This window comes from Leucopleurus acutus (genome assembly GCF_964270905.1).
Source record: "Leucopleurus acutus genome assembly, chromosome: 11".
Lineage (NCBI taxonomy): Eukaryota > Metazoa > Chordata > Mammalia > Artiodactyla > Delphinidae > Leucopleurus > Leucopleurus acutus.
The window spans coordinates 82103500-82130144 of record NC_139152.1 but is presented as its reverse complement, the minus strand read 5'-3'; the positions used below and the strand labels follow the sequence as shown (position 1 = coordinate 82130144).

Here is a 26645-nt window from a genome sequence, read left to right as displayed (position 1 = left end):
GTGGACACAGGTTGCCTTTTCTCTACATCCTCACCAGCACTTGTTGTCCTTGTCTTTTTGGTAACAGCCATTCTAACATGTGTGAGATGATACCTCATTGTGGTTTTGACATGCATTTCCCTGATGATTAGTGATGTTGAGTACTTTTTTATGTATCTGTTAGCCATTTGTATATATTTTTTGGAAAAATGTTTATTCAGATCCTTTACCTATTTCTTAATTGGGTTACTTGGGGTTTTTTTGCTACTGAGTTGTATGAGTTCCTTGTATTGTATATTTTGGATATTAACTTATTAGGTTTGCAGATATTTTCTCCTGTTCCATAGGTTATCTTTTCATTTTGTTGATTGCTTCTTATATATAGTTTAAAAGAGTTTGTGAAGGATTGATATTGTTTTCTGAAATGTTTGGTTGAATTCACCATTAAAGCTATCTGGGTCTGGCCTTATATTTATAGGAAGTTTGAAAGTTACTATATCTCTTTACTTGTTATAGATTTGCTCAGAATTTCTATTTCTTCTTTAGTCAGTTTTAGTATTTAGTATCTTTCTAGGAATTTGTGCATTTCATCTAGGTTATCTGATTTGTTGGCATAAAGTTATTCGTAGTATTCTCTTACAGTCCTTTTTATTTCTGTAAGTTTGATAGTGATACCCCTCTTTTATTCCCAGTCTTAGTAATTTGAGTCTTCTCCCTTTTATCTTGGTCATGCTAGCTAAATTTTTGTCAATTTTGTTTATCTTTTTCAAAATCCAACTTTTGGTTTTATTGATTTTTTTCTGTTGTTTTTACATTCTCTATTTTAATTCCATCTAATCTTTATTATCTCATTACTTCTGATTTGGATTTCCTTTTTTCCTCTAGTTTCTGAATTTTAAAGGGTATGTTATTGATTTGAGATATTTCTCTTTCTTTTTATTATAGCTTTATAGCTGTGGACTTCCCTTTAAGCACTTATTTATCTGTATCCTATAAATTTTAGAATGTTGTGGTTTTCTTTTCATTCACCTGAAAGTATTTTCTAATTTCTTTGTGATTTATTCTTTGACTCACTGGTTATTTAGGACAGTGTTTTTTAATCTCCATGTATTTGTGAATTTCCTAAGTTCCTTCTTTTATTGATTTCTAATTTTATTATTTTGTGGTCAGAGAATATACTTTGTATGATTTCATTCTTTTCAAATTTATTGGTACTTATTTTGTGGTCTAACATGCAGTCTATCCTGGAAAATGTTCCATGTGCACTTGAGAAGAATGTGCATTTGGTGGAATGCTCTATATATAGATATCTGTTAGATGTAGTTGGTTTATGGTGCTGTTCAAGTGTTCTGTTTGCTTCTTGATCTGCCTGATTGTTCTGTCCATTATTGAAAGTGGAGTATTGAATTCCCCAACTATTATTGTTGAATTGTCTATTTTTCCCTTCAGTTCTCTCAGTTTTTTTTTTTTTTTTTTTTTGCGGTGCGCGGGCCTCTTCACTGTTGTGGCCTCTCCCATTGCAGAGCACAGGCTCCGGACGTGCAGGCTCAGTGGCCATGGCTCATGGGCCCAGCCTCTCTGTGGCATGTGGGATCTTCCCAGTCCGGGGCACGAACCTGTGTCCCCTGCATCAGCAGGTGGACTCTCAACCACTGCGCCACCATGGAGGCCCCAGTTCTCTCAATTTTTGTTTCATGTGTTTCGGGACTCTCTTAGGTGCATATGTGTTTGTATATGTTCTGTCCTCCTGATGGATTGACCATTTTATCTTTATAAATTTATTAAATGTTCTATTTTAAATCTCTAGTAACAATTTCTGTCTTAAAGTTTCTTTTGTCCAATATTAGTATAGCCACTCCATCTTTCTTTGGGTTACTGTTCACATGGTATATCTTTTTCTGTCTTTTTACTTTAAATCTATTAGTGCCCTTGAATATAAAGTATGTCTCTTGTAGATGCTGTGTAATTGGATTATTAAAAAAACAAAACAAAACTATCCTGCCAATCTCTGCCTTTTATTTGGAGTGTTGTATGCACTTACACTTAATGTAATTACAGATAAAGTAGGACTTACGTCTTCCATTTTATTATTTGTTTTCTATGTATTATATACTTTTAATTTCTTTTTTCCTCATTTACTGCCTTTCTTTGTATTAAATAGATATTTTCTAGTTTACCATTTTAATTCTCTTGGAGTTTCTTGTATTATTTTGTTATAGTTGTTATTTTCTTAGTGGGTGTTCTATGATTACAGTTAATATTTTAACTTAAAACAATCTATCTTGAATGAATCCCAACATAATCTCAATAGTAGTCAAAAACTTAGCTCCAGTATAGCTTCATTTCCTACCCCCTTTTGAGTTATTTTCATAGAGCTCTAGATTTCATTTACATCTTTTTACATTATAAACATATCAACCCACATTTATAATTACTGCTTTATGCAGTTGTTATTTTAAAATAATATATGAGGTGAAAAGAATTACAAATAAAAATACATTTATACTGTCTCTCATATTTACCTATGTAGCTACTTTTACCCATGCTCTTTATTTCTTCATGTGGATTTGAGTTACTCTCTAGTGTTCTTCTAATTCAGGTTGAAAGTCTTCCTTTAGTATTTCTTTTAGGGCATGTCTACTAGCACTTCTCTCAATTTTTGTTTATCTGGCAATGTCATAATTTACCTTGAATTTCTGAAGGATAGTTTTGCTGAATATAGAATTCTTGGTTGACATTTTTTTCTTTCAGCATTTAGAATGTTCCAACTCACTGCCTCTAGACTCCATGATTTCTGAAAAGTTAGCTATTAATCTTATTGGGGATTCCTTCTACAAGATTAATTATTTTTCTCTTGTTACTGTCTCATGATTCTTTCTGTCTTTGTTATTCAACAATTTAACTATGTGTCTATGTGTAGATCTCTTTAAATTTATCTTTCATGAAATTTGTTGAGATTTTTGGATGTGTAGATTAATTTTTTTCCATCAAATTTGGGAAGTTTCTGGCCATTATTTTTTCAGAAATTCTTTCTGTTCCTTCTCTCTCTCCTCACTTCTAGGACTCTCATTATGCATATGTTGGTATACTTGTTGGTGTTGCACAGTTCTCTAATGGTCTGTTATTTGTATTTATTCTTGTTTCTTTCTTTTCCTCAAACTGGATAATTTCAATTGCCCTATCTTCAAGTTTGTTGATTCATTCTTCTGCCAGCTTCAGTCTACTTTTGAGTCCCTCTTGCAAATGTTTCATATCAGTTATTCTAATTAACAACTCAGAATTTCTGTTCTTTTCCATTTTTAAAAATCATATCTCTATTGATACTGATTTTCTCTATTTTCCGTTAATATCTATTCTTACACATTTCTTTAATTCTTTACAGATGATTCCTTTGGTTATTTGAACATATTTATAATATATGATTTAAAGTCTTCATCTAGTAAGTTCAAAATCTGTTCTTCTTGAGGGACAGTTTCTGCTGTTTTTTTCTCCTTTATATGGGCCTAATTTTCCTGTTTCTTTATAAGTCTTATAACTTATGTTGAAAATTGGACATTTAAAATCATATAAAATGGCAACTCTGGAAATCAGATTCCTCCCTTCCCAGGGTTTTTGTTGTTGTTGCTTTTGTTCGTTTAGTGACTCTCCTGGATTAATTCTGTCAAGTCTGAATTGTTTTTCACTGTGGCCATTTAAGTGTCTGCTGCATTAGCTTAGTGGTTACCTTACAATTTGACAGAGATTTTCTTAAATACCTTGAACCAATAAGTCCACCTATGCCATGGACTCTGTGTGTTGACGTCTGTCCTCAAGTTCTGGCAGCTTCTATATCTGCCTTAGCTTTACTTCCTCCTTGCACAGAACTAGTTCAGCCAGAGGTAAGAGATGAGAGTCTTCTCAGATTTTTTTCTGGGCATGCACACAGCCCTCCACATGTATGTAGTCTTTTTGGTCCATAGAAATATGCTGGAGCTTTTCAGAGACCCCTATAGGCATCTCTTTCTCCAGATTTTCCTTTTAAGGTTTTTTGGAGAGCCTTTTATTAGCCATTGCTGGTATCACTGGCTCCAGCAGTTGTGATGTTAAACAGCTGCAACATTAAACGGTTGCTGTTAATTCATTTTAACAAACACCTAGAAGATAGTGCCTTTCTCACTGAGTGAGCTCTGCATCAGGTCAAATAAAAACAAGCCCTGTAAATAGGCCTTTTCCAGGGGGCTGTTAAATCTGGAGAATTCTCTGTGGCTGTAAGGATGTTTGCAGCACTCCGAAGCCATTCAACCCTCCCCTCTCCCCCCCACCCCGCCCCACACACCCTAGTGGCTTCTTGGCTACTGGTTTAAAGACTTACTATTATTGAGAGGCTGCTAATTTTCTCCCTGTGGAACTGAGGACAAAGAAATGGGAATGGGGCAAGTTAGATTGCCACAGTGCTCACTGTTTGTACAAAAATTCTGCTGATTTTCTGGGATAAAGTTTACACAGATTGCTGCAAGTTTTTGTTATTTCCAGAGTTCTGAAAAAATCGATTTTTGACATTTTTTTGTGAATGTTCTTGTTACTTCTATGGTGGAGTAGATTTTCGGAGATCCTTACTTCTTCTAGAAGTGCTTCCTCCCTGGCTTTTAAAAGAGTAAGCACTCCTTGCTTCTTAGAACACAATGCTTTTTTGTCGGATGAAGCAGAGTGCTGTCAAGGAGTTGACTAGAAGGTAAAATAAAGTAGATGAGATTGGTGAGTTAAGGGCTAAGCTAAAGAATTTCGTTTTGAGTAAAATTTATTTGGGAGGTACTTGAATTCATAGACCATGAATAATGTGAGGATAATGATGTTTGAAGATTATTCTAATGGTTTCACATAGAGTGAAATACAGCTGTACGAGAAGGGAGATGAGTTTAGAGGCAGTGCCAATAATCTACGTGTGTGGTGCTAAGGCCTGTCTTAACATGGCAGCTATGGACATAGAAACGCAAAGGTGGATTAGTCATGGGATTTGGTGATCGACCGGATCTGTGGAGTAATGGAATAGAAGAGTTTCAAAAGATATAAATGTTGCTGCTCTGCTTCACAGAGATGGTGGTAGAGTAATGGTAATGAGGATAATGGAAAGCAGACGTGTGGCAAACTTTTATTTTGACATCTTCATTTCACTAACAGTCTCTTCTTAAGTTCCTTGGGCCAGTCATGGGATCACAAAAATTAAATGAATAGGTGTTGGGTTTTAAAGCCAGGGTCTTATACTATCAAAAGCTAAATATTATCAAGAGGCTTCCTAAATCACATTAATTTAGAAAAGGAGAAGAAGAAAAGGAAAGTTTTTTGTTTGTTATTTTTAAAGTCTAAAGATATTCCAAAATGTTTATTATGTTAACTTACTTTTCTAACATGTGATTCTCTGGTAAAGCAGATGGAAGAAATCTACAGTTTTGTATTATTGAGCTTTAATTGCTGTGTGTAGAAATGATAGGTCCATAGCCTTGAATGTGTATTAATAGAATGTATTTTAGTAGTGTATCTTTCATAAGTGAAAGAGTCTTGGGTTCAAGCACCCCTTGCTTCTTAGAACACAGTGCTTTTTTGTCAACATGTGGATTTATCATGATTTCAAATGATTTTCCTCCTTTGATTTTCCATAGCCCTTGAGGAGAGAAAGCAATAAATGAAAAATGAGATGATTATCAATGAGATGATTGCTTTAATCTCTATAATTGAGAAATGTTAATTCCTGTGTGGGATCAAAGTCCGATTTCTGGACTCTTCCCTAACCTAGGAACATTTCTCATTCAGTTGTTCACTTCTTTATGTGCATCTAACAAGGCTGAAACTGGAGATAGCAATACATATATCCATGTTGCCCTTGCACCATAGTCTTCTTCAATATTTTAAATAATTACATTATTCATCAGTGTTTGTGTTCTTCCAGATTTTTCAAAACATTAAATTACAGATTTGTATTATTTACCTTATTTGGAAGCTAAAGTAACAAAAATCAATTACGGTATTACCTTACTTGTTTCCATGAGTAGAGAGTAAATGACTACAAAAGAGTTTTCTTATAATTAATGTTTCTGTTAGAATAGCTCAAGGAATGGAAGGCTTTGCAGGCTATTTAGGCTGTCTTCCTTATTCTTAAGACTTAATTTTTCTTAATCTTGGTTATTTATGTTATTTATTTATTCATCTTTTTGTTAGTTGGTTAACCCAATCATTTAATATAAATTTAAAATTTTTGAGAATCTACTTTGTGCCAGGATTGTGCTGCATTGAAACACACAAAGAAGCACTATTTGGAGCACTTGCTCTCTGGGAAGACAGAATTTAGAAGTAGCTAGCAATAAAAATATCGAGTATCAATATAGGATCTGAAAATCTAGTGTGTTATGAGATACTGAATTATCTGTATAGAATATTACTGTTGTTTTTAGATTCAGAGAAGAAAGAAAGCCATATAGGCAGTAGTACTCATGAAATGCTTCAGAGACTAAGTAAAATTTATGATTGGTTGTGAAAGAAAAGGAGAATATCTATAGGCCTAGAAGAGTCCCCTGATCCTCAAAAGAGATGATGACAGCATAAGCAAAAAGACAGAGGCAGGAATGTGACATTCAGGATGGGGGCTACCAAATACATCAGCCTAACAGAGGGTTCCTTTTGAATGGTATCCTTGGGGAGGCATTGAAAGCCTTAAGAAGTAGAACAATTACTATAAAATTCATATTTCTATTCAACAAATATTTATTGGATGATAACTGTTGTCCTCTGATAGTACTACAATCTGGGGCTATAGGCACCTACGTTTTAGGAACGATATGAAGCTATAGATCTCAAACTGGACCACTCTATGGAGGTACTATAAAGGGCTTGCAATTTCATACAGACAAAAAGCTTGTCTGTAGATTACATAAATCATAGGTCTTACATATCCATATCCATTTTTATTATTTTCAAATGTGTATAAGTTTTGCTGTGATTAATAAAATGGAAATTTATTGTTGCTTTTTGCTCATGTACTTGTTTCAAACAACAGATTCTAAAAGTATAACTTACCTACTAGAGTTGGGCAGAGAATGCAGGATTCTTTCTCTTTGCTTCGTATTTTCATGTGGAGAGACATTGATCAGTTTACCTGGGCTTCTCTCTGCTCCAACTCACTCCTCAAGGGAGTTAATTGATTTGTAAATTTGGAAGCAGGAACTGAGCATGTGTCACTAATTCTCTTCATGATCTTCTCATCTGCAGAGAGTATGTGCAGTTAAGTTTAGCAGTAAGACACCTACCTGTTCAGGTTTGGGAGAACTGAGGCTAGTTTGTCTAATTCTGAGATATAGTAGTAGAAAGCTTGTATTGCCTTGTACCTAAGCCATGTTCTCTAGTATCTGCTCTGTCACTAGCCTATGTTGACATTTTAATCCATTTGCCTGAGTCCTTTGTTTTTATCCACGGTTTGGCTAACTGCAGTCTCTGAGCCAAATCTGACCCACGCAGGCCAAATCTGGCCAGCCTCTTCTGTTTACATATTATGCGTGTCTCTTTATTGCTACAGCAGCAGCATTGAGTAGTTGCCACAGAGATCATATGGCCTGAAAAGCCTAAATTGTTTACTCTCTGGCCCTTTGCAGAAAAGATTTGTCAACCCCTAGACTCTTATCTACAATTTGGGCAGGGAATAAGGAAGTCATTTATTGTACTCCCTAAATTTCTAAATTAATTCTAATATTATCACATAGGAGTTTATAAAATTTTTTACTTTGAAAAACATGTTTTATCATTCAAAGTGGCGGAAACCCTTTTTGTAAAAATGGAATGGACTCAGAGATGGGAGACTGAAGGCCTATTCAAGTAACATAAGCATGAGTCAATGAAGTTTGAGCTAGTTTGGTGATTATGGAAACAGAAAAGTAATACTGGGTTTAGGAGTTATTACGAAGTGCAAATTTTATAAAAGTTGGTGACTCCTTCTTTATAGTAACAGTAAGCATGACAACAGGAGAAAGCAAAATGTCTCCAAGAGTTCAAACCTAGGTGACTGGGTGAATGTCCTGGGAGCAGTATATAATGTATTTTCTTATTTTGTCTGCCTTGTCTTTGGCCCTTTAAGTCACACATTCACTAACACCAGGAATAAAGACCCCAAGCATAGTTACAGTAGTCACCCAGGACTCTTCACCATTACCAGACCTACCAAAACTAAACATATGTCTATGCAACTTCAACATCAATCTACCAGTTTGTTCCTATAAATTTGGCGATGCCCTTTGTCTTCTCATTATTTAACTTAAGTCTCAGTTATTTTTCTAACAGGCTTTAATAGGTTTATCTCCTGGCTCCCTATACCTAGTTGTGAATACTTATATGTATGTGTATGTATTTTTATGTTTGAATATTCAGTTTTTCAGTTCATTTATTTGTTCAGTATTTATCTATTTTTTTTAAATAATTTGTTTTCTGCCTCTTTCCGAGAAAGAATATGAGGCTTGGACTCCTCACATTGCAAAGAAATCCTTTCATATAAATAATCTTGGTTTCTTTCATTTTTTTTTTCTTTTCTTTTTTGACAATAATTAATACTTCCTAGACAATGCATTCCCTTATTCTTTTAGCCTCAAGGTTGTTTCATAAGATTTTTCCTCTTTGTCATCTTGTTATTGGTGAACTACATTCTGTTTATTTTGACTCCTTATGAAGATTATCTAGGTCTTTTATTGAGGATTTGTACTGAGCTGATCCCTATTTAGTTTGCATGGCATTTGACATATTTTCAGTTGCATTTGTGCAGTTTATTAAAGAGCTTATTCTTGTGATTCCAGCCATCTTCAGTTTCACCTGGGGTATGCAAATTTCTACACAACAGTACCAGAAATAAAAATCAAAGTTAATTTATATTTGAAATGGTATCATCACCTTCCTCAGGTGGTATTTAGGCTCACGGAATTTTTTTCTGAAAATAACATGTATTATAGTTTCAAAAAAAAGATCAGGCAAAAACAAAACAGAATATGGTCACATTCCCCAGTGTTAACCAACAAGAGTTTCTAATCTTTCCTTCCAGAAATATTCCATACATATAGGTGTGTACACTTTCTTTTTATAGAAACGTGAACATACATTATATATTATTCTTTCCTTTGTTTATTTGTTTTAGCTCAACATACTAGTACCTATGCATTCGTCTCACTTTTTGAATGCCTGAATAGTAATAATGGCTACATCTATTGAGCATTTAGGCACTTAGGCACTACATTAAGTACTTTATAAAATTCATTTCATTTCAAATGTATTTCATTAATTTTATTATTTTATTCACAACCACCACCAACACTTTGAGGTAGATCCTATTAGTATTCTATCCTAATATTACAGATGAAGAAACTGAGACTTTGCTAAGGCAGCTGTTTTGCTAAAAGTGGTAGAGCTAGGATTCTGACTCCACACTCTTTAATTACTATTCCAGTGTTTTTCAAGTATATTTCATCAACAATCTGCAACAATATGTCCTGGGAAACTTGTAAAACAAGATCTCCAGGCTCATTGTCAGAGATTCTGATTTAGTAAAAATTTGGGAGAAAATCACAAGTCTGAGTTATTAACAAATGATCCAAAGTAGGTTTTATATAGTCTAAAATCTGTGGACCTCTGCATTATATATACTACATTGCCTCTTTATATGAATGGTATTTATTTATTAAACAGTCTCTTAATGATGAACCTAATTTCCAATCCTTTAATATTATAAACAGTGCTTCAGTACACATTCTTTACATGTACATTTTTATTTGTATTTGTGAATTTAATTGTAGGAAGGATTTCTAGAAGTAGAATTCCTGGGTAAAAGAGTATGTGCACTTAAAATTTTGAAACACTTTTGGGGATTTTATTAAGAACAGCTAATCTTCTTTTCCTTGCTAGTCCCTAGTTAATTATTAATTTTCCAAGAGTAAAGATTTTAGAACACTAAAAGAGACTAATCAAAAGTTTTTTGAAGCCAGTTCCTTTTTTTAATCCTGTATTAGTTTGCTAGGGATGCTAAAGCAAAGTACCACGAAGCTGCATGGCTTAAACAACAGCACTATATTTTCTGACAGTTCTGGAGGCTAAGAGTCTGAAATTGAGGTGGTGGTAGAGCCAGTTTCTTCTAAGGAGAATGTGTTCCATGCCTTTCCCCTAGCTCTGGTGATTTGTTGGCAACCTTTGGCATTCCTTGGCTTTGGCAGCATAACTTCAGTCATCACATAGTGTTCTCCCTGTGTACATGTCTGTCTCCAAATTTCCCCTCTTTTTAGAGACACCAGTCATTGGATTAGGGGCTAACCCTAAATGACTTCATCTTAATTTAACTAATTATGTCTGCAACACCCTTATCTCCAAATAAGATTACATTCTGGGGCTTAAGACTTTGACATTTGACTTTTGGGGAGACACAGTTGAACCCAAAACATACTCAAAATGACATTCTCAGTACCCACACTGGTTTCTCAGCACTTATCTGGTGAGATTTCTATTGTGGTTTCAAATGTATAATTGACATCTCCATCTTTGAAGTCACCTCATCTTTGATCAAGAGAGTCTTAACTAAGAATCGATCTCCAGGGACACTGATTGGTAGCACTTTCCAAAGGGGGGCAATATCCTGACACCACTTACAACTCATATGATTGCCATTTGTAAAATCTGATTACAGCTTTTCTCATTCATGGCACTAAGAATCAGGCTTCCCTCCACATACTCCCCACCCCCATTTCATTATTTAACAGACGCATTCAAAGTAGCATGTGTACATATATTTTTAGAAAGCAAGAGTGATAATCATGCAGTGCACATAAATGGTGCCTTGCAATACCATGCTCTAGGAATAATAATGGCAGTTTATCAATCTCATCTGTTCCCAGGTGAAGGAAAGATTTTAACATGGCAGAAGTCCAAGAGTCAATGCTGTCTAAAGATCTGCTTTCTAAAGGTCTACTCTAACAATTGACAAATTAGCCTGAAAGAGATTTATATCAATTCACACTTCAAATAAAACTGTATAGAGTACCCATTTTTCCAAACCCTCACCAACACTGTGTATTATCTACAGCAATTTGATCAGGAATGGTATATCATGTGTCGCTTTAATTTACATATGTCTAATTAGAAATGAGATCAAGCATCTTTTCATACAAGAAATTTTTAGCTATTTATCATGAACTGCTCCTATCCTTTGCCCACTTTTCTCCTTAGGTTGATGATCTCTTTAATCCCAATTTGTAATTCTCTTTATATAATAAAGATATTATAGCCCTTTGTCACGTGTCAAAGAATTTTCCCAAATCTGTCATGTTTCTTAATTTTTTTTGTATTTTAGTGGCTTTATAGAAGTTTCATGTTTGTATGTACTCCAATTCACCAATCTTTTTCTCTACAGCTCTGATTATGAGTCTGGTTATAGCTCCTTGTCAAAGGCCATTCCTATTTTAAGATTATTTTACAGGTGTATTTACTTATTATTTAAATATTTATCTGTAATTTATTTTGTTTTAAGAAATGAAGTATTAATACAGTTTTATTATTTCTTTCCAAATGACTAGTCAGTTATCTCATTGGCAATTATTATATAATCCATTGTTTTCCTACTGATTTGAAATACCATCTTTATAATATAATAAATTTTCACAAGCATTGGCGCTTTGTCTTTTTAAATTCTCTCTTCTATTTTATTGCCTTTCAGTTATTGCACCAGAACCATTTATAATTTATTTAAATATCTGATAAATGCTGATCTCCACCCCCTCCATTACTTTTCTCTTTTCAAATTGATACCTAGCTGTTGTCAGACATTTATTTTTCCAAATGCACTTTAGGATCACTTGTCAAGATCCAAGATGGGGTGGGAGGGAAACTATTGCAATACTACTGCATTAAATTTAAGACTAAGTGAAAGTGAAAGAATCACTATCTTTAAAATATTGAGTCATATCATAATATAGCAAGGTGTATTTTTCCATTGGAGTCCAATTTTAATGTTCCTCTCTCAACCCTTAATAATTTCTGTTGCCTCCCTATGTGTGTTGCTTTCTGCTGGTATTATTGTATTAGTTTCCTATTGTTGCAGTCACCAATGATCACAAACTTAGCAGTTTAAAAAACCCATAACTTTAATTTTTTACAGTTCTGGAAGTCCAAAGTGTGTCCCACTGGGCTAAGTCCAAGGTGTTGATAGGGCTTCATTCCTTTCTGGAGACTCTAGGGGGAGAATCTGTTTTCTTGCCTTTTCTATCGTCTATGAGCTGTGTTCATTCCTTGACTCATGGCTGCCTTATACCTTGAAAGCCAGCAATGGTCAGTCAAGTCTCTTACATTGCATCAGTCTGACACTGACTCTCCTTCCCTCTTTCATTTATAATGACTGTTGTGATACTGGGCCACCTGGATAATCCAGGATGATCTCCCCATCTCAAGATCCTTAACTTAATACATCTGCAAAGCCCCTTTTGCCATGTGACATGATATATTCACAGGTTTTGGGGATTAGGACATGGACATCTTTGAGAGGCTATTATTTTGCCTACCATTGTTATCAATTCTCCTTTCCCTAGGGTGGTTTTGTCACTCATTTTTCTCTCCCACTCAAAATCTCTTATTTTCTTATTTTTCTTAATATTCCATATTTATGTTGTAGTCTTCCTTATTTTAATGTCATTGTAAGTCTTCAGGGCATACTTTTCTTGATACTGCAGGACATGTCAGAGCAGCAAGACCACTTCCAAAAGTTTTCACCTACTGTGAATCATTTAGAATTGTGAGTCATCTCTAACTTTGAAAGAGCCATAGCCTACACTCCCTTGCATTAGTATTACTTTTCCCATTATCAGAAAAAGAATTCAGGAAGCAGTGAAAATATGCAGGTAGCTTGTATCATAGTACTAGCATAATAATTCTATTCCCACTGTCTTTTTTACCTAACATCTTCAAACTCATCTAAGTCAAACCACCATCTTCTATTCTTAGGAGATGCTTTGTATTGATCAGACTAGGCTTGAAGACTTTCAGTGGCAGAGAACCTGCTACTTGCTAAGCAGCCCATTTCATACTGGGAAGCTCTGGTAGTCAGCCTTGTTACCATCTATCTGCACTCTTTCTATCAATTCTAGTCATTCTTCTGTTTTTCAAATACTTGTGATATGTGTTTTCCTGCACCTTTTCTTATTCAATCTTTCCCCACATGACATGGGTTTGATACTCAGCACTTTCCTTACCCATGTGCAGAGAAGATAGTCCATTTCGTCTTCGCAGCTCCTCAAATGTAGGCCCCAGTACCAAGCTAAGTGTACCGGGTGTGGTTTGCTGCAGTGCTGGTTAAGCTGCTTCAGTTTCCCCTATGTGGTTAAGAAATAGCTGTATTAATAGGCAGGTTCACAGAGATGTCTTGTCAAAGTAGTCTAGAAAAGCCTCTAGGTCACCTTAATTCTAATTTAAAAAGCTACATCATTGGTACTGTTGAGAAACGACTATGCCCATACCGGGTCCCTGATTGTTGCTAAGGTTTTTCGATTAATACAATCTTGCACCACTTTCCAAAGGATGGTCAACATCATACAGGTAGCCTGTCTTTTACAAAATTCCTAAACCAGGTTATTCCCAATTCTAATTAGCACAGAGGAAGGGGGGGCTGTCACGTTCCCTGGTTTAAATATCATTCTTATATTAAATCAGCCATTGTCACATTATGTCTTTAACTGGTGCGTTACACTCTGACTCATACTGTCAGCTGTAACTCCTGTTTCTTTTTTCATAGTATTGCTAATCTGTATACCCACATACTGAATTTTTAAAAGTCATTTCTGTACTGAACCATAGGACCTCATATTTAATCACTAATAAACTTTGACTTGTTAGACTGAGCCCACTCCTGATGATTTTAAACTCTTATAGGAACACAGTGCAAACAACAAGTGAAAGCATATTTTGTAGACTTTTTATTACTAAAGTTTATTTTTCTTGAGGGGCATAATATTAATTTATTCAGTGCTCTCAGTATGCATCTTTTTTTAAGAAGCACTATTTGGTTCACACATTGCACAATTAACTATAACAGATAGGATAAAAGTCACTAAGTAAGCATCAAAGCTAAACAGTCTCTCAGGGGCTATGAAGTTAGGCAGTATGAAGTTAGGGACTTGTTTAGGATTTGGGGACAAGCCATTAGTCCCTCAGAAAAGAGTTAGCAAAGACCAAGGCAGAGAACATAGTCTTAGGCATGCTACCATTATAAAAATTCAAGCACAGAAACAAGTCTGGGATTCAGGAACCAGGCATTCAAATAAAGGTAGAGGCCAAATATCAAGAAAAAAGCAAAAGCTGCTAACCAAATTGGAGCCATATTTTGCTAGACTAGGTACAATGGAGCCTTGAAAAGTGAATCACAAACTGTTGGACCTCAATTCTTTTAATCTCTCTGGTCCATTGCCAGGATTTACCATCAAGAGTATTGTGGCAATTAATCTGTGTATCAAAATTCACATTTCTCACAATAAGGAAGAGGGCTTGAAAAGGCTAAGAGGTTGGCAGGGTTAGATACTACCTAGCAATGGGCAGAGTTGCCTCTTTCCCTTAGTTATGGCAATAAAGATCTTGTCATAGTCCTTTTGTCTGGGATACAATAGTATGAAAACTAGATTTGCTGAGATAAGACCTAGGTTGTAGCCCCAAAACTTCCATTAACCAGATGTTGATTAATATTGGACACCTAATAATTCTAAGCCTTAGTTTCTGAATGGGGATAATAGTAATATTAGGAGGATTGTTATGAGAGCTAAATGCGAATCATCTGGCTAAATGAAATACTATTTACTTTGCAGACTGTAAAACACTTAATAAGTTGCTATTCTTCTTACAGTGATTTGAATCTGTGATAGTTTTTGAATGACATTATTTCAGATTTCATTAATTCAACAAATGTTTATTAAGTGCATACTATGTGAAAAAGATGGTTGTAGTCTTTGCCTCTATGGTTCTTTAATTCTAGATGAGGAATCAGGCCTTAAAATACTGACTGAAATGTTAGCTATTTTATATATTTATTTTTTAGCATATATTTGTCGAGTCCTACTATGAACATGGCACTTTGCTAGGTACTAGACAAGCAGGTCTTTAGTTATTAACCCCATTTAATTTATAGATTAATGGGATTATGTTTAACCTTTAGTTTATTCTTCCAGATCTTGTTATTTTAATGAGTTTACTACCTGGATCATTAATGCATTTAATGAAATCATTCAACATGGAAATTCTGAGATATTATGAAAGACCATGTTAACTGTTTAAAAAGAATCAGTAGGTACTATGACTAGAACATTTTATGATTCTGTCATCAAATAAAGTTATAATGAAAGGAAATGAATTTATTTTGACCTGACTTACTCTTACTAACTCATGCTTGTGTTTGAAAGTGAATTAATTGGGAGAGGAGCAAGACTAGAGGCAAGGAGACCAGTTTGGAAGTTGTTTAGCAGTTCAAGTGAGATACAATGGTGACCCGGACCAGGGTTGTAGTGGTGGTAGAGAGAAATGAATGTGTTTGAGGTACCTAATTCAGTGTTGTATATGGGACTTGGGGAATGAGTGGGCATGATGTTGAGATAATGATTTAAGGAGAAATTGACAAAAATGTTTAAAGATGTTTTTTGAAAAATAAACATGAGGATAATCATCAGTGCTTTGATAAGGATGAATATGAGGAGAGACATAGCCTACCAGATAGTAAAATTAATTTTAAGGCTTCAGTAATCAAAGCAGTATGATTGTGATATAGAATAGACTGACATATGGAACAATTAGAAAATCCAGAAACAGATTCAGTTATATGTAAGCATATGGTGTATAACTATTGTCACAGGAATTCCATTTCAAAAGAACTAGTTGAGCATGTAAACAAAGATATATGCACAAGAGTGTTCCCTTAAAAGAAAAACATTAAAATTTCAGTATGATAAGATTGAATTAAATAAATAAATTGAATTAAATAAATTATGACTGTGCGTGTACTGGGACTTAAATTCATCATGTAGATATGTATTTGTCATTGAAACTTGTTCAGAATACATTACTAGAGGTAAATACCAAATCAGAAAACATTACATATAATATCTTTATATATTTATACTTAATATCTTTATGTAAGACTTACAGAAAATCTCTTGAACTTTTATCCTTCTTGGGGTGGGAAAATGCAATGCCCTCCTTAAGATTTCTGTAGAATCTACAAGGCATCCAATCTCAATTCTCATGATCACCTCTTGCTATAAATTCCTATTTGTGTAGAACTTTCGATTCCATTCATTTTTCACATCTTGTGTCTATTCTTGATTCTCTGTCCCATGACTACTGGAATAGGTAATGTACCCTGGTTACTTGTATGAATGTACTTTGTACAGGAATATCCATAGCAACATTTTTCTTAATAACAAAACATCTGGGAAATGTTTAAAGGTCCGTTGTTGGGAGAATGTGTAAGTGAATATGTGGTATACCTGTATGATGGACTCCTGCATCACACTGAAAATAAATGAAACTCAGAAGCATAATATTGATTGAAAAAAGTCACAGAAGAGCAAGAGCATTTTATATTATATATATGAAATTCAAAAGCATACAGTACGAAACCATTTATTCTTTATTGATACCTACATACATAGATAAATTTTAACAGCAATCCAGGGAATTATAAACACAACGTTCAGAACAAGATTTAACCCTGGTTGCCAAGGGAAGGGGTGGGAATGGAAAGGGGAGCATGGGATGGGAGGGGCAGATCTCAGTGGTAATGATCAATCTCTTAAACATGGACACACCTGGATATATTTTATTATTTTATAATCTCATATATCCTCTTTCAAGGGATACTTGTCAGGTATTTCGTTGAATGCCCTGCTTTTTTGGTAATATAAACTATTTGGTTAAAAAGGTACGGCTTTGCTATCTTTGTTTTACTATCTCCTTCCCTTGGGGCCCTCACTTTCCATAAGGAAGCCATGTGCGTACTATAGACTTCTACGCCAATGAAAAATGATGGCACTCCCTTAAGAAGCAGAAGAGAGTGTACTTCATTATTGTTTAAAATAGTTGGTCTTTCCTTTGCACACACCCACATGTCTACACACAGGAAGCCATCTGGGAGAATATACACCAAAATGTTGCTGTTAGTTATCTGAACATGCTGGGTTTTCATGTGATATTTTTTTCTCTTTTATAGTTTCTAATATTTCTCTAATAAATATATATACTTAATATACTAACTCACCCTGTGTGGTTAAATTTCAAAGTAGTTTTCAAGGCCTTTAAAATCCTCATAATTCTTTATAAACATAGTAAAAGTCCAACTTAATCAAATTCATGAAGAATGGGTTGTTCTAATTTAATTTTAGGATGAACTAGGGTTTAAGCTGGAGACTCTTCTTTCATAGGCTCATTACAATCTTACTGTAATCTCATTTTTTTCACTTTTCATATGCAAAGCAGTAAACAATCATTTTAAAAAAACCAGAAGAGTAATTTACATCTTTAAAAGGCATTATCCTTTTCCTAACTGGTATTCAGATTTGTTTGAAAGGACATTAGAGACTGTTCAGTTGATCAGAATATTTACTGAGGACCCATTATGTGGCAGGAGTTATATTAGATTCTGGGGATAGAGTGGTGAACAAGAGAAATTCCAGCTTTCATGGAGTTTACAGTCACCTGGTGTGTTTTATACATAATTTTATCAATAGATAGTTCTGTGTAAACATTTCCACTTAATGAGGAGTTCTGTTGCTTTCTAGTGCTATTTTTAGCTAATTATGATATCAGTGCATTTTTTTTAATATTTATCTTTGCCTGTTATTTTATTTTTTAATTTATTTATTTAGTTTTGGCTACATTGGGTCTTCGTTGCTGCGTGTGGGCTTTCTCTATTTGCGGCGAGCAGGGGCTGCTCTTTGTTGCAGTGCGTGGGCTGGGCTTCTCATTGCGGTGGCTTCTCTTGTTGTGGAGCACAGATTCTAGGTGCGCGGGCTTCAGTAGTTGTGGCATGCGGACTCTAGAGCACAGGCTCAGTAGTTGTGGCGCATGGGCTTAGTTACTCCACGGCATGTGGGATCTTCCTGGACCAGGGTTCGAACCTGTGTCCCCTGCATTGGCAGGTGGATTCTTAACTGCACCACCAGGGAAGCCCTGTCAGTGCATTTTTATTTTAGAAGATAAGCAATATTGTTAATTCACAGAAAACTATTTTTTGTGTTGCCCCAAATTTGCCCTCCTTGACTAATAAACACTGCTCTTTGTTCTACTTTTAAGAACTTTAGAATAAATCTATCACAACAACTTATCCCCTTCCCCACTTTGTGGGATAGCTCTTGAAGGACAGACTTTCAAATATGTTGAGAAAACTATTATGCAGCTGTAAGGCTTCTCTGGGATAGAACACTGCAGTTCCTTTCATCATTTCTTCTGTGACATGGTTTTTAAATCACATACCATCCTGATTGCTTTCCTCTGGACGCTTTCAACTTTGTCACCCTTTGTTGTTAAAAATAAATTACTCCCAATTTCCTGCTTTCAATAGAGTAGAGTGAACATAATTGACTCTTTGATGTGTGAGGGTCTGGTATAGTCTGAAAGCAATTACACTGACCTTGAATACTTATTCTGCTATACTGTAAGTATCATTATAGAAAAAAATAGGAGCTTGTACTAAATCTTTACCAACCCTTGGATATATCTTAGGATTTTTTGAAAGTGAGTTAATTTTTCTTCTTATAAGTTTTTTTCTTTTGATAGTGAAGTATGGTTTATAAAGATAACAAATATCAAAAGTAAAACATGATTAATTGTGAAATTCACCATGCAGATAATCTGTTTTTCTTCTCTAGTAAACTGTGAACTTTCTGAGGGCAAGGATTATGTCTTATTTGTTTTTTTAAATCTCCAGCAGTTAACACAGTCCTAGATGTATATGATAGATGCCCAATAAATATTTGCTGACCATTAATGCCTTATATAAGAAGTAAAGATCTTGTAAAATGAAACAAATTCCAGTTTTTAGAATATATTGAAGAATCAGTAATATAAAATTGGACCTTAATTTTATCCTAACCTGAAAAGGGTAACCTTAGTATATTAGTTAGCAGTATTCACCAAGGAAGTGTGTTGGGTGGGAACGCATTTACTTCTAAGTGACTGAAAACCCAATTAGCGATGACTCAAACAATCAGAACTTTAATAGTTGCTTAAGAAGCCTGAAGAAACTGGTCCTGGGGCTATTTGAGCAGCTCAGTGATACCACCTAGGTCCCAGGCTTTTTTACCCTTCTGTTGCCATTCTTGGCCTGTTAGCTTTTTGAGGTAAGAGGCTTACTGCCTATGGTTACAACATGCCTGCCCCCTCCAGACATCAAGGCTGCATGCAGAGAGAGGAAACCAAGGAAAGCCAAGGCTCTTAAAAAGCCTCTTTACATGTCTTTTCTTTGAAGAAAAAATATTTTTCCAGAAGCCTCCCAGCAAATTTCCCCTTATATCTAACTGGCCAAAACCTGAGTCATATCTCTAGGAAGCAAGCAAAGGAGTAAAGTTGTGGGAATGACTGTGGATTAGTTAAACAACAGTTTATGCCACAAGTAGAAAATACACATATATTACAAAAAGATCTCATGACAGGAGATCAGGACCTCCCCTGATAACGTCAGGGGAACCAAATTATAAAGACCCTTCTAAAAAGATCACTGATAATATTGGGGTTACACTGTTGCATAACTTATTCAAACAGATGAACCATCACCTGTCAATCACTTTTAGAAGAACTGACGAACCTTATTATTTTTTCTAGTTTTTATAAATTAAACAGGCTGTGTCTTTATCACAAAGCTATTTTTATTTTTTCTCCTTCCTTTCAGGAGTCCTATCCAAAGAAGAGGAATTACACTATGGAAATTGTACCATCTGCTTCTCTGGATACATTTCCTTCAGAAAATGAGAATTTTCTATGTGATCTCATGGACACAGCAGTTACAAAGAAACCTTGCTCCTTAGAAATTGCAAGGGCCCCTTCTCCAAGAACTGGTAATATTTCTTACTGACATTTGGACCAATTCAATTTATATGCCTGCATATGTGAAGATGTGTCATTAATATTTAGATTTCCCACAATATTTAAAAAATGAAAGTGCCCCAATATAGTCACAATGATTTTTACTTTTATTTTTTTGCATTTTGAAGTGAGTCCAGGTAAGTTAGAGCATTTTTGATGTGAAGTCTCTTAACTTCTTGACAAGACCCTCATGGAGATGGTTCTGTCATGGTGAAGACACTGAAACATTTTAACAGTGAAAAACCTTCTAGGTCAGATACAAAACATTGGGTCCTTTAGAGTTCCTAGCAAATTTGGTAGCAAGAGTCTTTCAATATACTTTCCTGCATCCTATCTGCTTACAGGTTATCAAAGCATACTCAGCTACTTTGTGTATTTTATCTCTTTTGTGGTATTTTCAGATCCATTGTTTTATTTTTTGCATTATAAACTGGTGAGCAAGGCAAACAAATATTATGCCTATTTTACTGATAAGGAGATTGGAGCTAAGTGTCTTATTTAAGATCTATACATTGGGGGGCCTTTGCTTGAACATGAGTTTTTGACTACCATCATGTTTGCATTCTGTTCCTTTGCCACTGCCTCTAAGAAAGAATGCACAGTAGTTAACATGAAAGCTAATGAGGGAGGAAACCTTCAAGTGGGTGGTCAGCATATTCAAAGCTGCAAAGAAGTTGGTAGAAGTTCTGAGGAGAAGCTTTTTTTTTCTTGGTTTGATAATCCAATTGCTGCCTATCTTTGAATAGTAAGTTTAAGAAGTGATGTGATAAAACCAGATTTCTGGAAGTTAACAGTGAGACACTCGGAAATGCAAAATAAGGAAATGGGAGTGGAGAATACAGGTTACCCTTTGAAGAGGATTAGAAGAAGAGATATGATGCTAACATGAAAAGAAAGTGGTATGAAGGAGAAGTGGATAGTTTAGGATAAGTAAGACTTGGTCAGGTTTACAAGTTGGAGGAGTTTGCTGGTGGAGAGCAAGAGATTGAAGACAGAGAGTAAAAAGAGAACTGAATAGGTAGAAATTAAGACTGAGCTAGTCTAAGAAAACACAGACATTGCTTCTCTCAGAGAGAAGAGAAGATAGAGCATTATGAATACAAAGAAAATAGGTACTTCCATATGGGTTCAATTTCTGAGTACTGTAAAAGCTTATTGACTGAAAAGAAGAGCTAGATGTTGAGAAGCGTTAAAGTAAAATTAGAAATACCATTTTAAGTAATAGGCTATGGTACTTTATAGAAGTGAACAAGTAGATTTTTGAGAAGCATTGAGGCCAGGGTGTTGTATGAATCATAAGCATGCAGAAAGAATATTTTAGGATGAGGTAAGAGCATAATCATGAAAATAGTTAGTTTATTGAGCATTTACTGTGTGCCAGATACTATTATAAGTGCTTTATATACATTATTTCACATAATCCTTACAATGCTGTAAGGTAATAATGCCATTATTCCCAATTCACAGTGAGGAAAGTGAGGCACCAAAATACTAGGTAACCTCCCAAGGTTGCATGTTAACAGTGGATGGTTCTGGGACTTGAACTTGTGTTGTCCACTTGTACTCTTAAATACTATCTATGTTAGTTATGCTGCTGCATTATATTAGGAGATAAAGTGGAATAGAAAGTGTGAACCAAGTACTGAAATCGTCAAGAAATGTGGAGGTATGCCTGGAAGTCCACATATGATAACAATAAAATCAGAAAAAGTATGTTATAATAGGATAGCATAATCATCAGATGAGCAGCAGATTTCGGATGAAGGTAGAATAGTGAGTGATTCAGAAGCAATCATGGAGAGTGAAGACAGTGCTGGGAGATGATAAGAATGTGAGTTGAATGAAAGATCTTCTGTAGGAGAGGTCACAGGGGAAAATAGTGGGGAAATCAGGGGCAAAGCTCAGTTAATGTAGGAAAATGGACGGTATATATGTATGAAAATTTAAAAGAGCCTTAATTAGGGAATGGGGGTAAGGGTGTTAAGTTAGGGTTGGTGGAAGCAGGAATGAAAGCATTGTGTATTCATTAAACAATCAAAAACGAATTGAGTTCCTTCACATGCCAGGCATTGCTTTGCATGCTGAGGATACAGGGATGAAAAAGACATGGACCCAGGTAACAAGGCTAATAGGCTTAGAAAAACTCTCCTGCTGAAAACCAATAAACGTGCTGGATAAAAATACAGAAAAGGAAACCTTAAAAGCATCAAAAAGGTGACAGGAAGATTATGTAAAGCGAATAACATTTAAATTAGGAACTTCTTTTTATCAGTATATTAGTAAGAAATAATCAGGCAGTACATTGGTGAAGGTGGGAAGCCAGTGGAGCATTAAAGCCACTTTTGTCCTGAGGGAACTTGCTGAACCTGCTGTTGAACTTTGGTGCTCAAGTCCTCTATGGATTTGTGTACAGAAAACAAATCTCTGTGCCTGCTCAGCATGAGGATTCTAACAGGAAATCCTTCCTCCATAGAGCTAGGAGCACAGGGGCTGCACCCTCACAGTAATCAGAAATAGTCCTGCCTCATAACCTTCATTCTGAGGAGACTGCAAGGTCTGAAAAGATGATTTGTTCTGAGCAGAACAAGGGGAGAAATTCCTGAGGAGTTGTAACCATGAGCTGGTCCTCACACAGGTTTGCACCCAAAACGTATCATCCATATGGTCTAAAAAACATCAGTCCATGAATTTAGTTTAAAGTAATGCCCTCAGTCATCAAGCAGAAGCAAATGTAAACGTCTAGAGAGGAATGTATTATCTTCCTAGGCCCCAAATAATTCCTATAAATACTTTTGCAATTCAAATGATCAGTTTACAAAGATTAAGCCTAAAAGAAAAAGATCCCCAAACAAGAATCAACAGAAATAAGAACGAACAGATACACATCTGAAAGATCTGAAAGACTTCAAATACTGGAATTATCAGATATAGACTATAAAATGACCATGCTATTATAAATAAAAGGTAAGCTTGAAGGTACTTTGAGGAATATAAGATGGCAGATATTTTTGCTGTCATTTTTGGAAAATATAATCCTCCACAGTCTGCCCTCTGGTCACAATGATTTATATCCTTTTCCTATGCAAATTGCACTCATTTTTTCCCTCAGGATTCCCAAACATCAGCTCATTACTGCATGAACTCCCAGACTAGATTCAGGTATGTGTGAGTCGTCCTGGTGCAGTTCTTATGGTATAGGTCCTTGACTACCTTTGCTCTTGGCAATGATGACCTGTGAACTAAAGAGACAAGTTACCAGTCTCCTGTCCCATAACATATAAGAGTGGGAAAGGCATAGGAAAACCACAATTGACACTCCCATTCAAACACAGGGAAAATAGGGCATGCAGCCGTCACTAGTCTGTGGGAATTCTGAATCTAATCAAGCACAGTTACTTGATTAAGGCTTAGTACAATGGAGTAGTAGTAATTGGTTTCTCTGGCTCTTGGTTCCACCCTCCAAGTCATTCTTCTTTTTCCATAAAAAGTAAACCATGTTTACAGCTCAATATCTTTCTCACTTGCTTACTGTCTATAGAAGATTAGGGGTCAAAAGACCTCTTTTCATTTTTTATTATCTCTTTTCATTTTATATTACAGAGATAATCTACTGATCTACTTTCTTTTAAAACTTTGTGGACTTCCTGTGTTTCAATTTATACTCCATTAGACAAAAGCTTATATTTCAGATAAGTTTTTCTCTGCCTTGTGCTCCTTATAAGAATTCTGTGAGACAATGTCCTTGAGGTTCTTAGGAACCCTGTTATTAAACAAGGAGGATCTGTGAGGCATGCCCTTAAATCCTTAGACGGTCTTTTGTCTGGCTTAAAGTTTGTACGTGGCACTACCTGAGATCTTTCTTAGGTCTTAACATATGATCTTTTATCTCACCCACATTTGGTCATTGGCCTTATTTCTTTGAGGATTGTTTGCCATTTGGAGCAGCTAGAAATGAGAAACCCGTTTTGGTTTTGTACCCAGAAATTTCTGGCCTCTTTGTATTTAGTGGGTCATTCTTTAGTTCCTCTCTCTACTGGCATGTTATCGTGGGCAGCCAGATGAAGCTGGGTTGACTTTAAATATTCTGCCTGGAAATCTCTTTAGCTAGATCATAGAGTTCATTTGGTTCAGTTTCTTTTCTCAGTGTTATTGCAGAAGTCAATGTTGCCAAACTTTCCTCTACTTTATAAATGACTCCCTGTCTTTAGGTTCCAATTATTACATTTGCTGTCCTATTTAAGCCTTCAGCAACAACTTTCTCATAGCTTTTTAGACTTCCACGAATCCTCTCCTTGGCCTTTAGCCTTTCACAAGCACTCATTTTGAGGCTCCTCCAGCTTTTGCCTGCTGCCTCATTCACAAAATTAGTGCCATGTATTTTAAATTTTTATTATGGCAGCACCCTGTTTTCAAGTATTAGAATCTGTTCTGCTTATTGATTGCTATATAACAAACCACCTCAACACTTAATGTTTGAGCATTTATTTTGCTTATAAATCTGCATTTCGGGAAGGGCTTGGCAGGGATAGCGTCTTTCTGCCCCAAGTGGTATCAACTGGGGCAACTTGACTGGCAGCTGGAGGATCTGTTCTCAAGACCGATCCTTACTCATGTGGCTGGAATGGCCTCCTTGGACTTCAGCATGGTATGTAAAAGTGTTCCAAGAGGAAGTATCCTAAGAGAACGAGGCAGAAGCTACGTTACTCCTTATAACTTAGCTTCAGAAGGCAACATCGCTTCCATTGTAGACAAGAGCCTGCATATATTTAACTGGAGGGAATTTAATTCCCCTTTCCCTTTATGGAAAAGTGTTATCTAAGTCATATCGTAAAAAGATATTCTTACAGATACATTTGGAAAATACAAACTTCAACAATGCCTGCGTTGTTCGTTGTTATTGTTGTTTTCTAAGTGGGATAAGAGTTAATTTGCATGGGTACATAATTTTTCCCAATTGTGTTCAATCATTTGGATTCAGTATAAAAGAAACCAATTTACTCAGCTGACCCAGGCTTAATTTATAATGATTGGTGGTCTTTGTACTTTGGGCTGTGATTGTGAATCCTAGGGTTGAGGGAGTCCAGAATTAAAAATGGAAGCATTTTTTTTTAATGATAGGAATACAGATGAATATGAGAGTCAGAGCAGTTTCTGTTCCAGTTCTAGATGGAACCTTATCAAGTGAACCTCACAAAATTCCCCTCCATAAACAACATAGCAGGTAGAAGGGAGAATCAATATAACTGTCATCCGGCTGGATGAGGAAACAGTTCACGTCTTTTCCTTCTGTTGATTCCATTAACCTGTACCTTAGGTTTTGCCTGGATCCAGTTACTTCCAAGTCTCTCATTCTGCTATGCTTAGCTTTGCCTTCTTAGGACCAACTAATTAAGCTCATGAACTTAGGGGAAGTTATGGACTTCTCTTAGAGTTACTGATATTTTCCCTTTGTTACTAAGTCCCTTATTATCTAAAGGTAGGACTTCTAGAAGAGGAGACCTCTCTTGATGCACATGAGTCATTTGGAGGCCCTCAGATTGAACTGCGTAGGTAACTACCCTACAGTTCCTCACTTAATAAACATTTATTGAGTGCCTCTGGTGTTCTAGGTCTCATGCTGCATGTTTCAGAAGAAACAGAGTGAAAGGTAAAAGTCCTGATATTTAGGAGCTTAGAAGTGTTAAAATTAAGGGTAATAAGTTCAATGAGAGAGGTGAGCATAAGCTGTTCCAGGAGAGTAGAACAGGAGGTAGTGCCTGATCTGAGCCTCAAAGAAGGAAGAGTTAGATGAATGAATGGGAAATATATGGCTCTCTAGGCCAGGGAATAGTGTGTACAGAAATTCAGATGTGTGGAAGAACATACTGCATTCACAGACTATGCCCAATATAGCATGGTTAGAGCATAGAATGAGACTAGGGAAAAATGCATAAAAAAAGAAGTGACATGCTGAAGGTTGGATAGCAGAGTCAAACCACTGACAGACTTTAAGGAGGGACATGATAGATTTTTGTGTTTTAGAACGATCTCTCAGGAAGCAATGTGGGGGATAGATTGAACAAAGGCTGGAGGCAGGAGGATTAATTAGGAGATCAATGTGCAGTCTCAGCAGAAAATGATGATGGCCAGGAGAAAGCCAATGCCAACGAAGAGGGGGAAGAGGGAACAAAGCTGAGAGGTATGTAGGAGTGAAGCTCATCCCTTCTCCCCGTGGGATTCTGCCATTTGGAAAATAGTAGCCAAAGGAACTAAAGAATTATATCTTAGGGTATGTGTTCTACAGTTTTTGGTTAACTGTGCTGGATAACTTGGCTCAGTTTTACAGACAAAATGAGGATTTCTACACATACAGGAACTGCATTCTGAAGCTTTTCCTGGAGAGAAAGAAAGACAGTGAGGAATAGAGAGAGACAAAGATAGAGATGGAGAGAGTGGAGGGATGACCATTTCTTTAGAGGGACGGTGATAAGTTGATTTGTGCCCCCATCCCCCCTACCATAAAGGTATATTGGAACCCCTAGTACTCCTAGTACCTCAGAATGTGACCTTATTTGGAGAATTGGAGACAG

General features: G+C 35.8%; 1 protein-coding gene across 7 annotated transcripts in view; it reads left to right on the top strand.

The window, feature by feature from the left end:
- ANKS1B (ankyrin repeat and sterile alpha motif domain containing 1B) overlaps positions 1-26645 on the top strand; it is a gene marked incomplete at both ends in the record, with an annotated part of 1174646 nt that overhangs the window by 425588 nt on the left and 722413 nt on the right. For all 7 annotated transcript variants that reach the window (XM_082850046.1, XM_082850043.1, XM_082850045.1 and 4 more), the window contains one exon: positions 19883-20048. In XM_082850046.1, the coding sequence (XP_082706172.1) occupies positions 19883-20048 (166 nt within the window). The remainder of the gene's footprint in view (positions 1-19882; positions 20049-26645) is intronic.